Source organism: Heterocephalus glaber, unplaced genomic scaffold (assembly GCF_053883595.1).
Source record: "Heterocephalus glaber isolate CG9 unplaced genomic scaffold, H.glaber_assembly_v1.0 deba00001688, whole genome shotgun sequence".
Lineage (NCBI taxonomy): Eukaryota > Metazoa > Chordata > Mammalia > Rodentia > Bathyergidae > Heterocephalus > Heterocephalus glaber.
In genome coordinates, this window is record NW_028258413.1 from 3,443,201 (window position 1) to 3,464,054 (window position 20,854).

General features: G+C 41.9%; 1 protein-coding gene across 1 annotated transcript in view; it reads left to right on the forward strand.

Annotated features, from left to right (window-relative positions):
* Col25a1 (collagen type XXV alpha 1 chain) overlaps window positions 1-20,854 on the forward strand; it is a 401,020-nt gene that overhangs the window by 336,283 nt on the left and 43,883 nt on the right. Inside the window, exons 18-19 of the mRNA XM_021245429.2 lie at window positions 4,562-4,606; window positions 17,098-17,160. Coding sequence (XP_021101088.2) covers window positions 4,562-4,606; window positions 17,098-17,160 — 108 coding nt within the window. The remainder of the gene's footprint in view (window positions 1-4,561; window positions 4,607-17,097; window positions 17,161-20,854) is intronic.

Here is a 20,854-nt window from a genome sequence, read left to right on the forward strand (position 1 = left end):
TTTGTGCTTCATTTCAGCAATACATGAGACTACATGCAGTGAACATGTTTAGATCTCATTCGAATCTGGGTCAAGAAACAAGTGTTGTAGTTTATCATCTGAACTCGATGCAGTGGGGTTTTAGATAACAGATGGACGGTAGCTAACAAGTAAATGTGAATTCCACGATAAGTTAGATCTCTCTTAAGATTATGAGTCTGCCTTTGCCCAGCAGTATTTGATGTTGTAGCAAAAATATGAATAGGAATGGAAGTCAATGGCCAGGGGAACCCACAGAGACAGCACAAAATGTCACCTTCATGAAGACGGTTATTTTAATACCAATAAGCCAAACTCAAGTCCTTTAAAATGGGGTCATGTAATTTGTTAAAATGGCAAAGAAAGAGCTAATTTAATAAAATCAGAGGGCTTACATAGTTCCCAAGGAATTTAGGGATTCAATCCTACATTTTATTATCATATATGATAAAAATAAAACCTCTTCTCTCAGAATCTAGCTACATAACATTATATACTGGCTACTATTTGATCTTAAAACATAATAATCATTAGATGCTGAGCGTACAAAATCACAATCCATTAATATATTTAGCAGAGTTAAGTAGTTTCAGTGCTGCCTTCCACTTTTCTTTTTTCTTTTTTCCAGTTTTTATTGAGGAGAAATGGGGTCATAGTTGGGATGGTATTATATTTATAATTAATCAGGAGGTATAAATTCACATCTTCAATTTATTACAACTGAAATCTTTTTTTTTTTGGTACTGGGGATTGAACTCGAGACCTTGCAATTGTGAGGCAGGCGGCAGAACCATTGAGCTTAATCACTGTCCCGTACAACTGAAATCTTGAACAAGACTTCAGCCCTGTTCTTTTACTGTAAAATGTGACAATCACATTGAGTCATTGTGCAAATCATTATGTGAAGTATAAAAAACACAATCATTAAAAAAAAATATGAATAGGAAGATAAAATGTAGGAACATTTCACAGTAGTATGGAACCTTTCAGCATGACAAAATCTTAAGCAATATTGTCATTGAGAAAGCTTTTTTTAAAAATTCTGAGGATGGAAATAATTTTTCAGAAAGTCTTTCATATTCTTGTAACATTTCTCTAATTTCAAGACAGATTTTTCTCTTATAACTAAGAATCTAGAGTAAATGATTCATCAGGCCCAGTTCCAGGTGAAGGTGAGACTTTCTGAAAAGCCCAGGAAAACTCTGCAAATTTTACTGTTTAATTCATAATATTTCTTTCTGATCTTTAAGAAGTTTGAAATTAGTGATATAGGCAGAGATCTGTGGTTTGGTTTGCTCTGAAGAAACAACTCATCTCAATGTTAAGTCCCTTAGTCTTTAAAAATTAAAGTCTGTGTTGTAATACCTCTCCAAATCTGTGATTTGCTATAAAGAAAAAGTCCACGCGATTGTTACATCTCTAAAGCACAACCCAAAATAGTTCTGCTATAATCTTCAGCTCTACTCTTTTCAGAGTGGAAGAAGCAGAAGTGAGCCTCAATTGCTTAACAACACACTGCCTTACCATTATTCTTTAGAAATACAATTTGGATTCATTCTGGAAGTTTATAGCTTTACTCATAGTAACATTGGATTTCTTTTGTATTTCATTAAAAATCAGTTTTAAATTACACTGAAAGCAGAGTCGATTCGCTTAAAAACTTACAGCCCGTCTAGGGTTAGGTTAATATATGCCCTGAAATGAGCAACATCCTTCTCATTAACTTTGAGGCCAGATTCTACCCTTGATGCAGCCTCACTTTCCCACAGTAACACAACTTCCTTGTCTACCGCTGGGATTTGGTGACACTCCACACGCCCACACCAACCGGAAAGTATCTCCATGCGTGATGCCTACTCCAGTCAGAAAATGACACACTCACCTGAGTGGGTTCTGGGCTCTACCCTCTGATTCTTGTTACATGCAGACTCTGCTGTGGGCTCAGTGGGGCGTAAGCCACTCACTCAGGGACAATCCCAGAGGGTGCAGATGATCTTAGCTCAGCACACTCGCAATAGTGGCCATCCTGAGGCACAGTGTGATCCTTTCAGGGTGAGGGTTTGATATCCAGAGTGACTTTCATAACGTAGGGAGGACCTCATCAGATTTCTTCTTGTATAGCCTCAGCAGTAGAGTGTGTGGTTGGCAGATAAGGTGAAGTGTTTATGTGCGCATGTAGAGGGAATGCGTAGATTCATAAGACAGGCACTGTGTTTCTTCACATAGTTCTTTCTTTCCTGACTTCTCTACATCTTTTAAAGTATATATTTTTGTTTTAAAGCAATAAAATCAGTTGATGCTGATGTCCATCATGAGAGAACCTCACCACTGGGTTCTTTCTAGAGATCTGAGGTGCTGTAACACATCTTTTAAAAGTGTGTATTTTAGTTTTAAAGAAGTAAAATTACTTGATTCCCATCAAAAGGGAGCCTCACCACTGAGCTTTCTCTAGAAGTCTGGGTTGTCATAACAAGGGCATGCAGTGAAACGCAGTCTGATTTCTGTGAGGGTCTCTCCCAAGAGAGTGAAGAGCAAAAGGGGGAGACAAAATCAAGGGTGTAACACACCCGTGTAAGGGTGGCGCTCCTGGGCAGGCCTTCTCTGCATGGACCAAAAGCAGTGCTCAGTTGCGGCCCCGCCTTCACCCACAGGAGAGCCCAGCTCGTGAACAGACGACGTGGAGAGGCTACCAGGAAGGCCGTCTCTGAGCTGGAAGATTAGAGAGACAATGACCTAGGAAGAAATGTCTTCCTAAAAGTGATAACAGATGCTCCATGTCCTCTAGTATATGAAGGAAATAGAAATTTGGAAAAGTTGAATTCATAAAAATTTGAGACACTGATATAAATTTCTGAAAATTTTTTTCACCAAGCAATACATTTATGACCTATCACACACACACATACTTATGATATAAAGGTTAAATGCCAAAGTCTCCGTACTTAGCCTACATTATAAAATATTCCATACTGTCTTACACGTCTGTCTCATTGTCAAAGAAGCTGAGTGTGTATCCATGCATACACGTGCATATAATGTCTTTCTTTAAACAGCTCTTTTAATCTGGTCAGGAGGGAAGGGAATGATGAGAATCTTACTGGGAAATAGTGCTGTGACCTGCATGTTTCTGCATGTTCAGATGGGCTGTCTCAGTGCGTACTGCAGGGTGGCTCTGAACACACCGCAAGTTGTTGTCTTCAACAACCTTGTACATTTTTAAAGGAATAGAGAACTTTCAGCATAATATTTTACAAGATCTTTCTCCAGGGTCCTCTTAAATTTATTGATTAAATGATGAAAGGGAAAGAAAAAAGAAAATTAAATCTGTACTATAGGAACTGTGTAAACTTTAATCTACTTGCACAAGTAGTCTTTGAATGGAATGTAAATTCTTAACAATTATCCTTTCTTCTCTGGCCTCATCTCATTGTACACTTATTCCCAATGCAAACTTTCATTTCTATAGTTTTGGACAGAATAGTTTTTCTTTTGCATTCCTGAAGTGCCTTCAGTCTAAATTCTAAACCATCAGGAAAGTCATTGTCCTCCCTTTTAATAAACTATTATTTGAAGTCATTTTGTGATAATACCAAATCAAGTTATAGCTCCTCATCATTTGAAAGTAATAATGTTAAAGATGGAAAATCTGGTTGTTCTTAGATTTTTCCTTGGAAAGAGGTTTGTTAAAGCATAGAAGCCTCCTTCTGCTTTACTACTGATTCTGTCTCCAGTGTGGTTGTCATCTATTCCCTGCAGTTCCTTTATGCTGCTTCAGTGGAATTCAGGAGATTTGTTGTGCAATGTAACCTCTCATCCCTACACTTTGTGCTTAAAATAATGTGGACAATTCTGTGAAAATGAGAAGGGTTAGCCCAACTCCTGCGCTCCCAGTAAGCAGCACTTAATCTCGGACCTGTATTTGGGAACAGCTGCATGATACCATTAGGCCTGAGCTGCCAACCACGTTGCCCGACTCAACAATTGTCAGAAATACAGGCCAGAGTTAAGTATAATCTTCACTATTTATTTATCTTCTCATCATTCAGGAATGGAAAGGAAATCTCACTAGCCTTTTAAGTGAGCAGTGCTTTTAATGTATATTGTTCTGATGTGACCATCTGTTCCTACAGCCAACTCTTGATTGTCTGAGGTGAGAGGAGCCTGGGGTAGTACTTGATATTGAGCTGCATGAAAAAACCTCATTTCCATAGATAGCTCCAGTAAATCATTTAGCAAGGAGAAATACAGTGGAGACATTCCTTCTCCTTTTACTCCTCTTTCTTACCCTGCGATAGATGTGCCAATGAGCAGTGAATGGCAGGAAGAGGAAAAATCTTGAAATACCTGCAAAGTAGTAGACCAGTCCCTGAATCAAGAGTTGACTGAGCTGCATAATCTCAGCCAACTTCTGGAACCTAGGCCATTTTTTTTGTGTATATTTCTATATGCAGAAAGAATTCAGCTGGGAAGCCTTGCCATAGTTTTCTCTGGAGACTGACTGAGTGGCTATTCTTCTATAATGCTATGTGATTTTCCCATGCAGGGTGAACCAGGGCTTCCCGGGCTTCCTGGGCTTCCGGGGATCAAGGTAAATACTGCACTGACAGTCTTGGCTTCATAGAACTGTAATTGTGAGAGTCACCCAACTTGGAAGGAAACAGGGAAAAATGAAAACAATACTCTTTAAATACTCCCCAGCCATCTCAACCAATTAATTTTTTAAATAAAAATCAAGCACAGGTATTTAGTTTCCCATTGCTATCTAGACTGTATATTCCACTCCTTAACCTATTATGACCCTTAAGTAAATGTAGATACTATTTCACTTGAAATTATACAAATTTTTTAAAGTCTAGACTGTATCTTTACCTTCATATTTTAACGTTAAGATCCTATGAGATTTTGACCACAATTAGTCTTAACATTCCCATAAATCAAACATTTAGGCAGCTGTTTTTGTGATTCACCCATTGTAATAATCCCTCTAAGATGTTTGTGCTTCCACTTCCTGTCAGTAATCCTCACTGCAGAGTACAAATCATTTCCAAAATGTTTTGATTCAACTCATAAACTTTCTATGGATCTTTTGAAATATTTGCTTAAAGCTTAGTTCTAAACATTGTTTTAAGTGGTTTTAAACCACTTAAAAGTGTTAACATATTTAAAAATTGTTTAGTATTTTCACAACAGCAACTGACAACATTTAAAGTGCTACTGCTTTCGCTATAGTTATTCATTTAAAATCAACTCCTTATTTAAAATATAAATATATACTCCAGAACTATTTGACAGGGAACAAAATACATTTTCTTGACATTGTTCTAATCTTACAGAGTTTTAAATCAACCTCTGGGGTGTGCATTGATCCAATCTGAAATTAATATTCCTAGTTTCAGTGTGAGGGTTCTGTATATTGTCCATGAAGTTTCTGCTTAGGGTATATTGAATAATTTTAGAAGTATTAAATTATAGTGTGTATATGCTTGCAATTCGGTTGCAACCAGATTCATGGAAAGAATCAAGTTTGTGAACTGAGGCCCCACGGTGTTGAGTTCCCAGAGATCTTATGGTATCATATGTAATATTTTATAAGTTCATTTGGGGTAATTAATAAATATGAAAACTGTGTCCTCCAGGTGAACACTCAAGAGATTTGGGTTCGATATTTCCAGATTTAATATCAAGAAATTTCAGATGCATCTTTTTCATATATGTTCAGTCTTTGGCTTCTCCAGTGGAAAGTGCCCTGTGTGACACCCATTTGCTAAGGAGTCAAAGACACTTCTTTATCATCTGATGGAGTCAGAATAACTCCATAAATTAATATGGGATTTCATATTGCAGAGTTAATTTATGGCAGTGCCTCAGCAACTTCCACATATTAAAAATGATGGCTTTTTATAAATGATTAGAAGATCATAAATTTTTTGAATGAATCTAACAAAGTGATATCCAGGATTAATTACAAAGAACCTAGTGTCGTTAGAAATCAGCAGGAAGGCATCTGGACGGGCTGGGCCCAGCCCTCTGCTGCCATCACTCTGGGTTAGCGGGGGCCTGGCTCGTGCTGGCTCAGCCACGGGAGACTCGGGCTCTGCAGTCCCCATGGCCAGCTCCCGGGCTCAGGCGCCTTCTGGACAAGAGAGGGAACGGGAGCACAGAGGAATTCACTTTTCCCTCCAAAACAGTACATGTATGATTTGGACTATGACTTGTCATCATGGCCATGTACTAAGCTCGTATTTCCTCCAAGCAGAATTTCCCGGTGGGCCCTCGGGGTTGCCCAGTCCTCTGGGGCTCATCTGAATGTTTTAAACTTCTTCAGTTGGGAGGCTCGTTGGTGATTTCCCACCTCCAATAAGGGCTTGTGTTCTTGCAGCTGTAAGAAATCACTGGATGTGCTCTACGGGGGTCGTGTAGCTCTGGTATTTTCTTTTTCACTGCTTAACTAATGACTATAGTGAGAAGAAGCTATTAATTGGCCAAAAAACTTCTGTACTTACTAGAGATGTTGTTCTATAGAAATGTCAAGCACTATGGAGTAGCTATCCACTATTTGATTTAAATCATAGGTTCTGTTTTTGGTTTGATAAGCTTTGTCTTATCACTGTAATTCAAATGACAGATATGCTTTCCTTATAATGGAGAAAGAGCTGGGCATAGGTAATTAATTGAAAAGGAATCAATTTAAGGACCCGTTACAGTCATTAGTATTCACTGGATACTTGTGGAGCTAAAAGTTTATAATTTTATGATATAGCTTCATTAACTTAGGTTTGTTTTTTACCTTCTGCCATGCAGCCAACCACCAGACAGTTAACCAGGATTTCATAGTTTGAGTAAAGAGCAAGATTTAAAAGATAGATTGACTGTGTGTGGATACAGAATTGTGGTAGCAAGAACATTAGCCCTAATCTTCCTAGACTTGTGTGTTTATTTATGCTTTGGAAATACTTCCTGTTGCTATTCATCTCTTCCTTTTCTGCCTGGGCTGGAGAGCTTGCAAACGCCATTCATTATTTCTGAGACATTGAGGAAGCCAGCCATGACATACCAGGGGAGCTTGGATTCACCACCTGCTGCTCTCGTGGAATGGTGGAAACTTAATGAGCACCCCCATGCTTTCACACCTCCCAAGAAATGAGCGCAGTGCCTAAATACAGACGCAGACTCATCTGTCTGTCACCTCCGGGGTCCCTCTCAGACAAAGGACCAACACCAAGAGCATGCGTGATACAAGACACTAAGACAAGCGCAACTTAACTTCAAACCACGCAAAGCTGCCTGCATGTGCATTGGAAAGTCCACTTGCCATGTGGAAGGCATTTGGAATTCGTATTTCATGCATTCATGGTCCATATAATGTCAAGATGTTCAACTGGGAAAATTAAATTATGTACAGTGTACCATGTAGAGGTGAATCTTCTGGAGTGAGACTTGAGCTCAGAAAATTAGCTTTATAAACTTTTTAATGGGTAAAAATCATTAGAACTAGCTGTCCTGATATCACATAAAAAGGTAAGGTTCCAAGTTTCTGCTTTTAAAATTTTTTACTCTCCATACCTATTTTGAAAAATGTGAAAATGTCACTTGCCCCTTTTTACTGTTACTGTACCTGAGTGATGAAGCAGTGTAGACCAGCAACTTTAGAGCACACCACCAGTGCACCATCCTGGTTCTGCCCCTTACTGGGAACAGGACAGAGGACAAGTTTCATAATCATGCTGTGCCTCCCTTTCCTCCCCAGACAAGACTCTTCACTGATCATAGCACAGAGCAATATTGTGAGAAATAAGTGAATGAATACATTCATTCATGAATAAATACCTCTTAAAATATCACCAAGCACATAGTAAAAGCTATTACCGTTTCTTTGACTTGGGGCAGCTCAGAGTATTGGAAGCACCTGTTCTATGCATTCTTCTCTCATGTGAGTCATTTTAGGCTACGGAACGTCCAGCCCATGTGTGCCTGTGGGCTAATGGATGTCCACTGTGAACACCCCTTTGCCATGATAGGCGAATGTGACATTTAAGAGCAGCAGGGTCACCCAGTTTTTCTTGGACATGAGATCATACCACTTCCCTTTCTGTTGTCCAAGTGTATTCCAGGAACAAGGGGTGGAGGGTCGCGGTGTTCAGGGCCTAAGTCTTCCTCAGGGAGCTCTCTCCTACACTGCCCACAGGAAAGGCAGAAGGAAACCTTGGCCCGTCCCACAGTGATGGACATGTGCCAGTCAGCAGTGCCCAGCCCCCGTCATTTCTCACCGATACTGTCTGCAGTGCTTCTGCCCTTTCAGCGTAGACCACCACTGTATCTCACCCACAAATTAAATGGGGAAATAAAACAGGGTGTGGGAGATACAGTACCATAAAACTTATCTCAAATCAGAAAAATCAATCCCTTAAGTGGCCACAAAATGTGTACAGCATGATGTTTTTACTCTGGCTTCTATGCTGCTGAAGATCTGACCTTCAGATCAAGAACTTGAGGACTGGTGTGGTCTGAGATAGCAGCTCCCCCTTTGTACCGTGCACACTGACTTGCAGGAGGCGGAGACACTGACTCGAGCATCGTTGGGATAGCGTAGTGCTCAGTAAGCTAGCTGAGAGTTGTCTTCTACGGCTGTTAGAGATGAGGGCCGCAGAGACATTCGGGCCCATTTTAAAAGTAGCAGAGGAAGGGCCCGGGATTTAGTTCAGTGGTTCTGCCACCTGCCTCGCAAGTGCAAGGTCCCAAGTTCAATCCCCGGTACCTAAATAAGTAAATAAAAGCAGCAGAGGGAAAATTTTGGAAGTAATATAGGACATAAATCCCTAAAAGAGAAAACAGAAGAAGTACTAGTTAAAAACATAACATTGGGTTATTGTTATTTATAATTATTTCCTGCTTACGCAAACTATCTGAAAAGTTGAGTAATTTGAGAGTCCAATTAGGGAAACTCATAGAGCCAGAAATCAGAGACTCTTAGCAACCGTTGTGAAATTCCCAGTAAATGTAATGAATGCACTTTAATGATGTAATCCTGTTTTTTAAAAATCAGAAATATATGTTTTCTGGATTTGAAATCTGCTGTTGTAGTTCATTTTCAACAGAGCCACCAAGATGTTTTAATTTATACTCAAATTTGATCCTTGAGGGAAATAAGTGTTTTAAGAACAAACTCTACTTTCTTATTTGTTTTCCTCCTCAATAATTTTATAAATCAATCACTACCAAAACTGGCTGCCTAGAGGTTCTTATTGCAACAAATGTTATTGCTATAATCCTCAAAAGCAGGTATCACGCTGACTTGAATTCTAATTAGCCTTTAAGCAAGAAGAATATTGTATGGTTAATGCATTCAGTGTCGAGATACATTAATCAAAACTCTTGGTGATACTTTTAGCACCCAGGCAAAACAGCACATATTTTTTCAAGCCCTGTTGTACTATTTTTTGGGCAATGAAAATTGGGCCTACTTGGGGGTAATAAATATGGAAAACATGACTTAGTTGAAGCTGATATGTGAGAGGTTTTTTAGACAGGTAAAAAAAATTTTTCACTGCTTTGACAATGACCTATAAAAATAAAACAAATGGTGGGGCCGGGGATTTAGCTCAGTGGTTTTGCCACCTGCTGTGCAAGTGCAAGGACCCGAGTTCGATCCCCGGTACCAAAAAAATAAAAATAAATAAATAAAAAATAAAAAATAAAAAAAATAAATGGTAATGAGAGAAAAATCAGAGATTTTTCTGTGGGCAAAGGCTAGTCAGGACTCTCTAGTCTTCCTTCTGTTTAACAGATGGTAAGTTCTGGACGTTTATACAGGAACCCCTGGTGAGCTGTGTCCATGTGGATGGCGCGGTCCCTTCCTCTCTTACCTGGACTAATAATCCCACCTCAGCACTTACTGACTGCTCTTCTTCACAAAGGACATCCTTTATGTAAACTGACAAAAGACTCAGGTCAGCTGTCCCAGTGGCCATTTGGAAGACAAAGTAAGGTCATCTGAAATCCTTCCTTGCTGTTTATTAGATGTGGGTTTAAAGAAAAAGCAATCAATATTTTATTGTGGAATTCTAAGATATAATAAATCCTTTGGTAGTCATTGTTGATTTCGGAAAAAGCCTATTTTTAAGGTATTTTCCCAATGTGTTCTTGCCTTCTGTAACACAGAGAACTAATGTTTGTTGCTTCTATGGTTGATATAGAGGGTTTTAGTTATTGTCATTGTCACTGTTTTTCTCTGGTTTCTGGACAGAAGACATAAATTTGAGCTGCTGTTTCAATAGCATATTTAGGTTTTTTAAAAGGAATTGTGTATGAGTTAAAGCTTCAGTCAGCACTCTTTGAGAGCTTCCCTTTATCTTACAGAAAATGAGTAAGACTACTTTTCTATGGCTAAGTCTTATAGTTTACTAAATTTCTGTGTGTACATATCACCAATTTACGAAAGGAAAAGAAATCACTAATAACACCTTAATCAACAATGGAAAATGGGATTTTTTTCAACTACAGTATACATTAGTAAACTGACTTCCACTCACTGAGTTAATACTACAGGGTCAAGGTTACAGCGCCCCAGACAGGTAGCTGTGGTTAGAAAAACCGACACAAGGCCACCAGGCCCTCCACACTCTGTCAGGAAGAGGCACCTCTGATTTCAGCGCAGTTGTTTTCTGTAGACTTGGTTGTGCGTCTTTATGACCTTGGCTGTTTAAAGCTTTTGTTCAAATTAGTGATCGAATTTTGAGATGTGCTTGCTTCCTGTTGCTGTTCCCAGTAGTTGTCTGCTAAGCTTGTATTGTGCGTTAGCCTGAATTTGTAGCGTTTCTTCTGCCTTCCCTTAACCCCCATGTAGTTGCCAAAATTATAGCTACTCTATTAATCACCTTTTCTACAAAGAAGTGTTATAGCCTTAGTCGTAGGACTTTTTTTTAACTCATTGATGATGAAATAATTAATAACCAAAGGATAAAAACTTATTGAAACAACTCAGGAAGAAATCACATCTGTTATCTAAAATGAGACTAAAAACTGATGCCAAATCAGTCTTGACTTTGGAATTTGAGGCTACAGTTGGCCCGCTTTGCAGTAACAGCAGCAGAGCTGAGATTTCTGTTGCTGATGACCACTGTGTCCCTGGTTAGCATGTGGCTTGGCTAGCAAGGCAAGGTAAGCTATCCATTATGTCCTAGTGATTCCAATTTGGGGTTGTGTTAAGGGGTCTGGAAAAGAGTGTGGTATGCATTTTATCCCCGGGCTTTGGTTAAATCATAGTTCTGTGCTTTGGGGCCGGGGATTTAGCTCAGTGACTTCCCCCCCTGCTGCACAAGCGCAAGGGTCTGAGTTCGATCCCCGATACCAAAAAAAAAAAATAGTTCTGTGCTTTTTTTTTTTTTATTTGGTAACCGGGCATCGAACTTAGTTCTGTGATTTTAAGAGTCAGATGATGTATTGTTCACACTTTTCTTTTTGTCCCAAGAGTAAATCTAGTTAAATGTTTCTAGGACAGTGAAAATGAAAAAACAGAAACAAAAAACATGTTAAATCTGAGTTTAATTGTTAGGGCACTGGGTGGAGGAAGGGTTAGGATGGAATATCCCTGTCCCTCTTGTCTCTCTCCCCTTCCTCCTCCTCCTCCTCCTCCTCCTCCTCCTCTGCCTTTGGTTGGGCACCAACTTGTCGGCCAGCTGGTCGCCCTAAGTCTCATGTCCCCTTCCCCACACCAGCAGCACCAGCATGAGGAATCCCAGCTGACTGTCATCAGCATGGTCTCACTGATAACAAAAGCAAAAACAAGTGCTACAGAGCATGAGATCCAGGGGCCAGGGATTTAGTTCAGTGGTGTCTGCCTTGCAAGTGCAAGGTCCTAAGTTCAATCCCCAGTAATGAAGAAAAAATCAAATGTGAGATCAAGCAATCAGGAGATGGAGAAAAATGCAGACCATAGACATAGAATGAGAGAGAGAGAGAGAGACAGATTGTAGGGGCTCTGAGAAGGTCGGGGCCCTACTTATTCTAATGCCAGTCACTGTCTCTGAGTAGGGCATTTGACAAGCCAGACATTTAAAACCTCCGCCTTCCCTGTTTTTCTGGAGAATTTCTACAATTTTAACAAAGCACTAAGTGATCATTAACTTAATATTAGACAGGGTCATGTTCTGTTCTTATCACTTCAGTGGTGGGGCTGTGTTTCTCATTATTTGCTGTTGGAATCCATATTTCCCTGATGAAAGGGGCTAGCGATTCCCTTTTCAAAGGATCTCTGCTTCATATTCCTAGGTTATTCCTAAAATGCCTCACTAAAGTTGTGCTTTGGATTTTCTAATTCAAGTAATTACCTAGTAAATAAGAAAAGAGGGGGAAAACCCCTCGATTTATTTTTTCCTTTATTAAAAGATTCCAGTATAGTTCAGATCTCTATGGTAGCTCTACCTTCTGTACTCTGATAAATATGAGTGAATAATTTTCACTTTACCTTTCTTCTATTTCACATTGATTAAATGAGATTACATATGTAAAATGGCTGGAGAATTATTATATAGGCCAACATAGTTATTTCTTGTTTGTTGCCCTGAAAACTTACGTAATCTCATTCCTGTGTATTCTCATCTACTCTAAAGATGATTTCTAGAATCACTTCAGTCACTCACCTCCCACCTCCCCCTGACCATCTCTTTCCTCTACACTGGGTAATAGCAATTGTAACTATGAAGTATGATCAGAAATACCATGAATTCTTAGATATTTTTAAACATTTCTTACAGTAAAAGACACATTGCTGTTGATCCCCCTCAAAATTCTCCTCCTCACTTCAAACACACCTAGCCCATGGTTCTTGCCACTTTCTGCAGCAGCTCTGGAGTCCTCTTTCCTGAGTGTCTTTAGTTGTGCTGTCCTCTCTCCCTCAGTGTCCTGAATGGATTCAAATGGTTCCCTTCCGTGGTCGTTTTGACTTGGGAAGAGCCAGAATTCACACAGGGCTTGGGCCGGTGGATGAGGTGAATGAGGACACACCGTAATGCTTTTCTGAGCTCCCTTTTCGTTGGACAGCCCTTGGCGGCAGCATTCACCATAGTTTTGATCACATCTCACAAAGACACTCAGGAGAGAGGACTTCCGAAACTGCTTCAGAAAGTGGCAAGAACAATGGGATAAATATATCTGAAGCGGGGGGTGGAGGGAGTATTTTGAGGGGGGTCGATGTCAGTGTGTCTTTTACTGCAATACATACTTTAATTTAAAGTTCACTGTATTTTTAACCACCTTTGTATAGTAGAATTACCACTTCTTATTTTTCATACCATAAGCAAGTAATTTTAGGTTGTTACTGCATTTCCCTAGATATTTTAGGGCATTCTGGAACCTTTAAACTGTACATCAGTCCTTGTTAGGGGCAAGGGTTTTTTTAAGGATTACACTTATGGATGGGTATTCAATAGGCGTGGTCATCGTACCCTTCCCCTTCCGTAAAGGAAGAAAGCTTACTTTTAGCGAAGCTCTTACTTTTCTCAAGCAGTTCTAATGTGTCTTAAATGTCTTTCAGTTTTGCAGTCTTAAATGCCCTGGTAGATGGGTATTGTCTTGTAAAATGAATGACGCATTCAAATGGGAAAGCTTTAGGGTCTGTTTTTCAAGATGACAAGTTACCTTGTATATTACCGAGTAGGATGCTGATGTTGTAATACTAACAATAAAGTATGATAGCTAACATATTTGAGCCTGTTAGATAAAGGAAAATAAGTATTTACTGTGCGCTTACTGTATTCTAGGGTGAGTGCTAAGTGCTTTGCTTGTGTCTTACAAGTCTTAACTAAGCTCCCCTGGGCAAACCCAGAATCCCCCACCGAGTGGGACCTCAGGACTCTGGCTTGCTGGCAGGCTTTACCTCCATTCTGCACTCTTGAGCCAGCCATCTGCAAACACTGAGCCTCAGAATTAGGAAATAATTGGAGCTGAAGGGCTCAGGGACCCTGCGTGGAGCATACTTTCAGAACCTCGGGTATAAACATAGGGAGGTGAGAAACAGCCCGAGCAGCTTAAGATTGTGGGTGCTATATTGATGCCCTGATTACCCCACTTGATTCTGGAGCCTGAGAAAGAAGAGACAAATAATCATCTCCTCCCCTTCCTGCCAAGACAGAGAGGAAGGAGAAGGTGATTTAACAAGATGAGAGCCCTCAATGCAGATCAGGGTAAAGCTGTGACCCCAAGGTGAAGTAGGTGACTCTTCCTCCTCAGTAAACGGAAATCAAACAGAAGCTATAAATAGATATAAATAGAAGATATAAGTATGGTAGATGCTTTCTTGGAATGGCAGATAAAACTAATCACACTCAAAGCCTTTAAAATTAGCCAATATTAATAGTGCTAAAATTGTTGAGACTGTCAAATGCATTCTATTTTCCATTGTCAAATGTTCTGTACTCTGACTGATGGGAATTTAACTTATTTTCTATTATAAATAAAAGAAAGAAAAGGCTTTTGTCTGGCCAGTGGGATGATAAAGCTTTATTTACTTGTGAATTATGCACCTTTATGTAAACTAAGCACAAACCTAAATAAGAAATATGTTCCTGCATCACTTATTCTTTTCTTTCACTAGTATGCTTTAACAGTACTTCTACTTACCTTGCTAAATAGTTTCGTTTTTACTTGAAGATATGTAAGAGTTATTTACCTGTAAACTTTCAAACTACTAACTTGCAGTAATCTTCCTGACAGTCATTATTAATAACTTTAATGTTGATGTAACACAGTAGTTCTCTTGAGAGTAGAGAGGGGCTATTTATTTGTATACATCATTTTCTTAGAAGAAACATTTTATTTATAAATAAATGTGTTTCTTATATATTTTGCTTTTGAAATAACCTTTTTTAAAATAAAAACAGAGTGCTCATTGCTTTCTCTGAATAGAGCTGAGATTTTTATTAAGAGATCCCCCCAAAACTGTCTGCAGATTCCTCTTTCCACTAGGTGGAAGGCTATGAGACAGTAGAACAGGCAGTTGTAGAAAGTTTCCACCAATAAACCTAAAGCATTAGTTCCCATCCCGCTTTTTCCCTTACATCAGGCCATGAGCAGCCAAGCCAGAGATAAATTATTTGAGCTGTTTATCAACATGACGTCCTTTATTCCCCACTCATTACCCAGTGTTGTATATAGCATATTTTAAAAGTCTGTTTGTCTGAAAAACGATTAATGGCACTTTACCATGTCTTTTTTTTTTTTTTTTTTTTTGGTACAGGGCTCGAACTTGGGTCCTTGCGCTTGCACAGCAGGCAGGGAAACCACTGAGCTAAACCCCCAGCCCACTTTAACATGTCTTATAACTTCTTCTCTGTATCTTCCTGCTCACCTCCAAGTACCGTAAGAGAAAGGCTGAAATACTGCTGCCTTAAAAATCAAATGTACCAAGCAACATTGACAACAGCTTCAGAAACAATCTAAGCAAGAAAACAAGAAATACAGACACAGAGCCACTATGGGTTCTGCTTTACATTGTTATATTTTTTTAAAAATTAGACCATTACATTTGAGCTTAAATAGTTGAAAGGAAAATAAAACTTTGTGGACATTTAAGATAATGCGAACACTTGCATGAGTATTTTTTGACCCTAAATATGTGATGTCTTTTCCAAAACCAACTCTTGAACTCTCTGGCTCTGGCTCGGTACCCTACAGCTCAGTCCTGTTCTGAGATTATTCCAGTGAGCAGTAGGTGCCATACATTTAGGGCTCAGCCACAAGACTGACTCACAGATACCAGATTCCCAGGTTACCTACGCTTTTGTGTGGCTTCACTGCAATGCTGTATTTACCATTGCACTCATTATGAAGGGTAAAAATAAAGAGCCAGATGCAGAAGAACATAGGGCAAGGTCTGGAGGAGGGCCCAGCCCCAGGCCCAGGGCCCATGGACTCGGAGTCTACCCTCCTGGAACATAAGTGCTTCTCCCACGTTGGTGCTCCCTGTCACTGTTGTTTAGGGGACCTCCCCTGCGGGACATGGGAAGGTGGAGCAGCAAGTGCCAACCCCCCATCACAGGGTTGTCCCTCTGCCCCAGTTCCCATCCTGAAACTACCCAGGCCCTGCCAGGAATCACCTCATCTGCACAGACTCAGGTATAGGTGGAAGGGGCAGGTTCTGAGTAACAAAGCCCACTTCTTAGCAGCCCCATCACTCAGTGCAGTACAGGGGCTATGGGAGGACTGGGCCAGGAATTGGGGCTCGAGACCAGGTTCAGTTTGCATTATAATGCCGCCAGTGGGTTTGCTCCAGGTGGTAGAGATGAGGTTTTGCTGTCTGACAAGGACAGATTACTTCTTTTCATGCTGAACATTCTGGACTCTCTTCCGTGGTCACATCCATTAAACCAGTTGCCTATTGCTGCCTACCATGTTACCCCCAAACTTAGTGGCTAAAAACCACTAACAGTAGCTGTCTCACTGTTTCTGAGGAATGAATGGCAGTGTAGGCAGAGCACAGCCAGGCGCCTGGGCCCGAGTCCCTTGTAAGGTGGGTGGCGTGAAGCGTCAGCCAGGGCTGTGTTCACACCAGAAGACGATGAGAATGGTCAGGCCTCCAGTGCCGTGCTCCTAGGTGTCCCTGCAACGTGGGCCACACCGTAAGGCTGCTCCTGACCTGGCAGCTGGGTCCCCAAAGCAGGTGGTCCACCTGGGAAAGATGGAAGCCTCCGGTCTTCGTGCAACTTGGACTCAGAGGTCAGAGCCCATGGCTCCTGCCATATCTGCTCATTACATGTGGGCAGTCAATCCTGTCCACAGTCAGGAGGGCACACCACAGGCCACCTCCCCACCAAGCAATGGGTTGAATTTGGTAAATGGTAAAAAACACTGGACAACAGCAGAGAGGAGAAGCTATAGAGAGATTTGTCTGATTACTCTGTCACAGACTTCTGTGTTGCTCAGTGTTTTCACTGGATCAAAACAAATTCTTATAGTCAGCAGCTTGATCTCAGGAGGAAAGGCTGTATATAATCGAGAAAATAAAATCCAGTAGGAGGAGGTGAGTTTGGCTTTCTTGACTTTGTGTCCACTGAATAATGACCTCGTTTGCCCATCTTTTTAAAGGGAGAACCAGGTTTCATTGGTCCTCAAGGGGAACCAGGCTTACCAGGGTTACCGGGAACAAAAGTGAGTACAATCTCTTTTCCTTCTTTCCTTCCTTTCTAGAATGTTTGTGCTATGTGTTGAAATGTGAGGTAACGCTGTTGTTTAGGTGAGCCAGTATTCTGCCTTGTAGAGAAATGGTCTGCCCATTAACAGCTGCTCCAAAAGGAATGTCCTGCTAAACAGGTGGGTGGAAGGGAAGTTAATTCCAGGAAGCCTTGGGCCAGATGGCAGGTTGGTGGGGTGTCGGCTCCCCTAGTTGTCCTCCAGATTCCCTGAACTGTTCTGCGGCCAGATGGAAGCAGGGGAACTGGGAGGAAAGATGGGACTCATAAACTCCCCCACCTTTCACCCACTTCAGGCAAGACTTAGAAATCAGACATTATCACTGCTCCCACCACTTCTCCAACTTCAGAGGCAAGTGCAGATGCCATATAGACTCCCAAGGGCTTTGCTCCAGAAGGACCCACCCTGAGTGACGTCCACAGAAATGCTCTGTAATGAAAACCATCTCAGGGTCTTCACTTGGCAGTCCCGGAGAGGGCCCTGGAAGCACCTGCCACGTGCTGCCATGTGAAAAAAGATGTCAGCCCAGAGTTCCTTCTTTCTCTGCCCAGCAAGACAAAAAGGTGCAGCTCAGACGGTGGAACCATCTCATGACAGACTCATGAATCAAAGAAGGGGTGAGATGACATCAAACTACATTCCTTTATTTTTATACCACAGCAGTCTCTGCCTCAGTGTGTGCCACACTCACCAGAAATAAGCCAGGGAGGATTTCCAAGAGTTGAATAAATGTGTTCAAAGTCTGTTTTGATGAGACGGTCCTGATTCCAATGGTCAAAGGAAAATAATTCGAATATTAGTACATGGAAACTATGCATGGCCCAAGGGGGACTGCAACAGAGTGGGATTATGCACAATTGTTGTTTTCTTAAGACATTTCTTTTTGCACATAGTGAACTGTCAGGCTTATTAACAAAATATGAACGATACCTATTTTAGCCTGAAGAGATTCACACAAGAAATACCTTTCTGGAATAAAAAGAGAAAGAAGTGGAATAACGAACATTCCCTGTTGATAGGAGAGCTATTGCATTTCCCGTGGCTTCAGCCCCATGGAAGAGCTCAGCATCCTCAGCAGCAAAAGCCACCCGCAGGCCCCGGCGGCATTTTGTCTGTAATACAAGGGAGAGCAGAAGACAACCAGGCTGTGGCGAGTGGAGTTCATTCCTAGGCAACCTCTGTGCAGTTAACGAAACTGCTCTACAGTTTCAAAAAGAAAGATGCAGACAGGGCTGGGGATTTAGCTCAGTGGTTTTGCCACCTGCTGTGCAAGCACAAGGACCCGAGTTTGAGCCCCGGTACCCAAAAAAAAAAGATTTTAAAAAATAAACTAAGACTACTTTTTACTGCCAACATAGGGAAGAGAGGTCGTAATGAAGAAAGATGTGTCACAACATGGAAGATCTATTGATGTACTGCTCTGTCATGACCACCGACATCCGTGCCTGACAGGGACCCGTATCCAAAGAAAGTGTGTTTTAGTTGGAGAATTTTAGGATATTTTGAGCAATACTGTTTGTTTATTAATTACACACACGAATGCTTTGCCAAGTATTTTTCTGTATTTGAGAATGGGAAGTAAAGGCCACAAAAGCAGGCCCCCTTCTGGTATGGGGACAGAGTGGTGGAAGGAGAGAGAGAAATAAATAAATGATAGAATACCAGACTGCGACAGGGAGCGAACTCGGGCCATGGTGGTAAAAAGTGATTCTATGCGAAGATCTGCCGTCTCCATTCCTGTGATAAACTGCAGATGTGGGATTTTTTTAAGGTTTTGTGGTGATTGGTTTAGGAATTTTTCTGTAATTCTGAAAGGAAAATAGTAGCAGAAACACCAAATACTGTACATTTTTAAATCAAAAGTCGCCCATGCCGAGAGAAGGTCCTTCAGTGTCTCTAGGGCCAAGGAGGGATGAGGAGGAGCAGGCAGAAGCTCCCGGTGCGGCCCGTCTTCCCCACCCCCTGTCCAGCCCCTTTTGGGCGCTGCAGAGCGCCCTCCCGGGTCTCCCCTGACCTCCCTCCATCAGTGCTGTGACTGCCCCACACCCACACGGCCACAGTGAAGCCCGGGGCTTCCCTAGCCGAGGATGCAGGGGAGGACCTGGCGCTCGGGCCCGAGGCCCACGAGGTCCACCCTCTGCCTGTCCTTCCCACGATGAGTCTGTGAGGACAGCAGCCCTCTCCCGCCCCCTCGCCCTTGCCCGGTGGCCCCTCGTCCATCTGATCTCCCCATTCCACCCATCAGGTGGGAAGCCCAGTGCTCTCCACTCTGCCTTACAGAGTAAAACGCTACCATCTCCTTGCGGAGTTATGTGGAGAGATCTTAAAATGTTCACACCACTGGATCCAACTAGGAATTTATCCTAAGAAAATGATCAGAGATGCACAAAAGACTTCGATGTGAAAACATGTACTGCTTATTCCTAAATTGCAGCCCTCCCATTTGAACAGCTTTGTGCCTAGGCCCAGCTGCTTCACCGCTCTGCATTCGGCTTCGTCTGTGGAGCACGGATCATGACACATTTTTGTCCTGAGAATAAAACAGGACTGTGCCCCGCCCAGTGTCCTGTACCATTCCTGCTGTCAGCGAGGGTGAGAGGCAGCCCTTCCATTCCTGCAGGGCTCAGCTCTACTGGGCCTCAGGAGCCGACACCGACATGCAGACCCTGGGGTTTCCTCCTCCGTCCCTAAGGCTCCGTGTTACTGCCTGACCCTGACCCTCCTGTCTGTGTGGCTGTTGTCCACATGGGCAGCTGGCTCCTTGAAGACGGTGACCATGTTTCAGCTTCACAGAGCTGTGACTTAATAATGTTAACAGCTTGGTACGTGTATGTATTATACCACTCTGAACACTGTGTGCATAAGTTAGGAGATTAGTACTTCTCTGTCCCACTGAGTAAACTGAGGCTTACAGAGCTGAACCACCTTGCCTCAAAATGCAGAACTGGTACATTACTAGCCGAGAATAAAACATAAGGTGTCATGACAAAGCCTGGAGTTAACCACTTTGCCAGGCTTCTTGCTGTAATACTTACAAAGTGGCTGCAGAGAAGAGAAAGACGTCTGTTGCTGTCTCGAGGTAGCACAAGGCTCCTCATCCATTCCCTTTAGAGGTCCTTCTGTTACCAGTACAGCTATGCTATGGTGTTACCAAGCCATTTCCTCATTTATAGAATAGGGATGATCCTGCAAACCTCGTCCAGTTGTGTATTAGAGTTCTCCAGACAGAATCAAGAGGACAGAGGGATGGAGGGATTGGCTGGGAGGGAGGAAATGTTTCAGAACTGGCTCGTTGATGATGGAGGCGGGGAGCCCAGTGACGGGCCATCTTCAGGCTGGAAAGAGAGCAGTGGTATTGCTCAGTTGAAGTCCAAATCTCCAGAACCAGGGAAGTCAATGGTGAACGCAGAACAAGGTCAAAGCCAGAGGATTCAGGGCTCACTCGTACAAGGGCTAGAGTCTGAAGGCTAAAGAATCCGGAGTTTTGATGCCAAAAGCCAGGGCAGATCTGCCAGTGCTCTGCCCTTTTGCTCTGTCCAAGGGTGGCAGCCGCCCCACCGAGGGTACATGTTCCCCACTCAGCCCACAGACCTGCGCCAGTCCAGTGTGGAGACACCATGAGACATACCCAGAGAAGAGCCTTCCCAGCTCC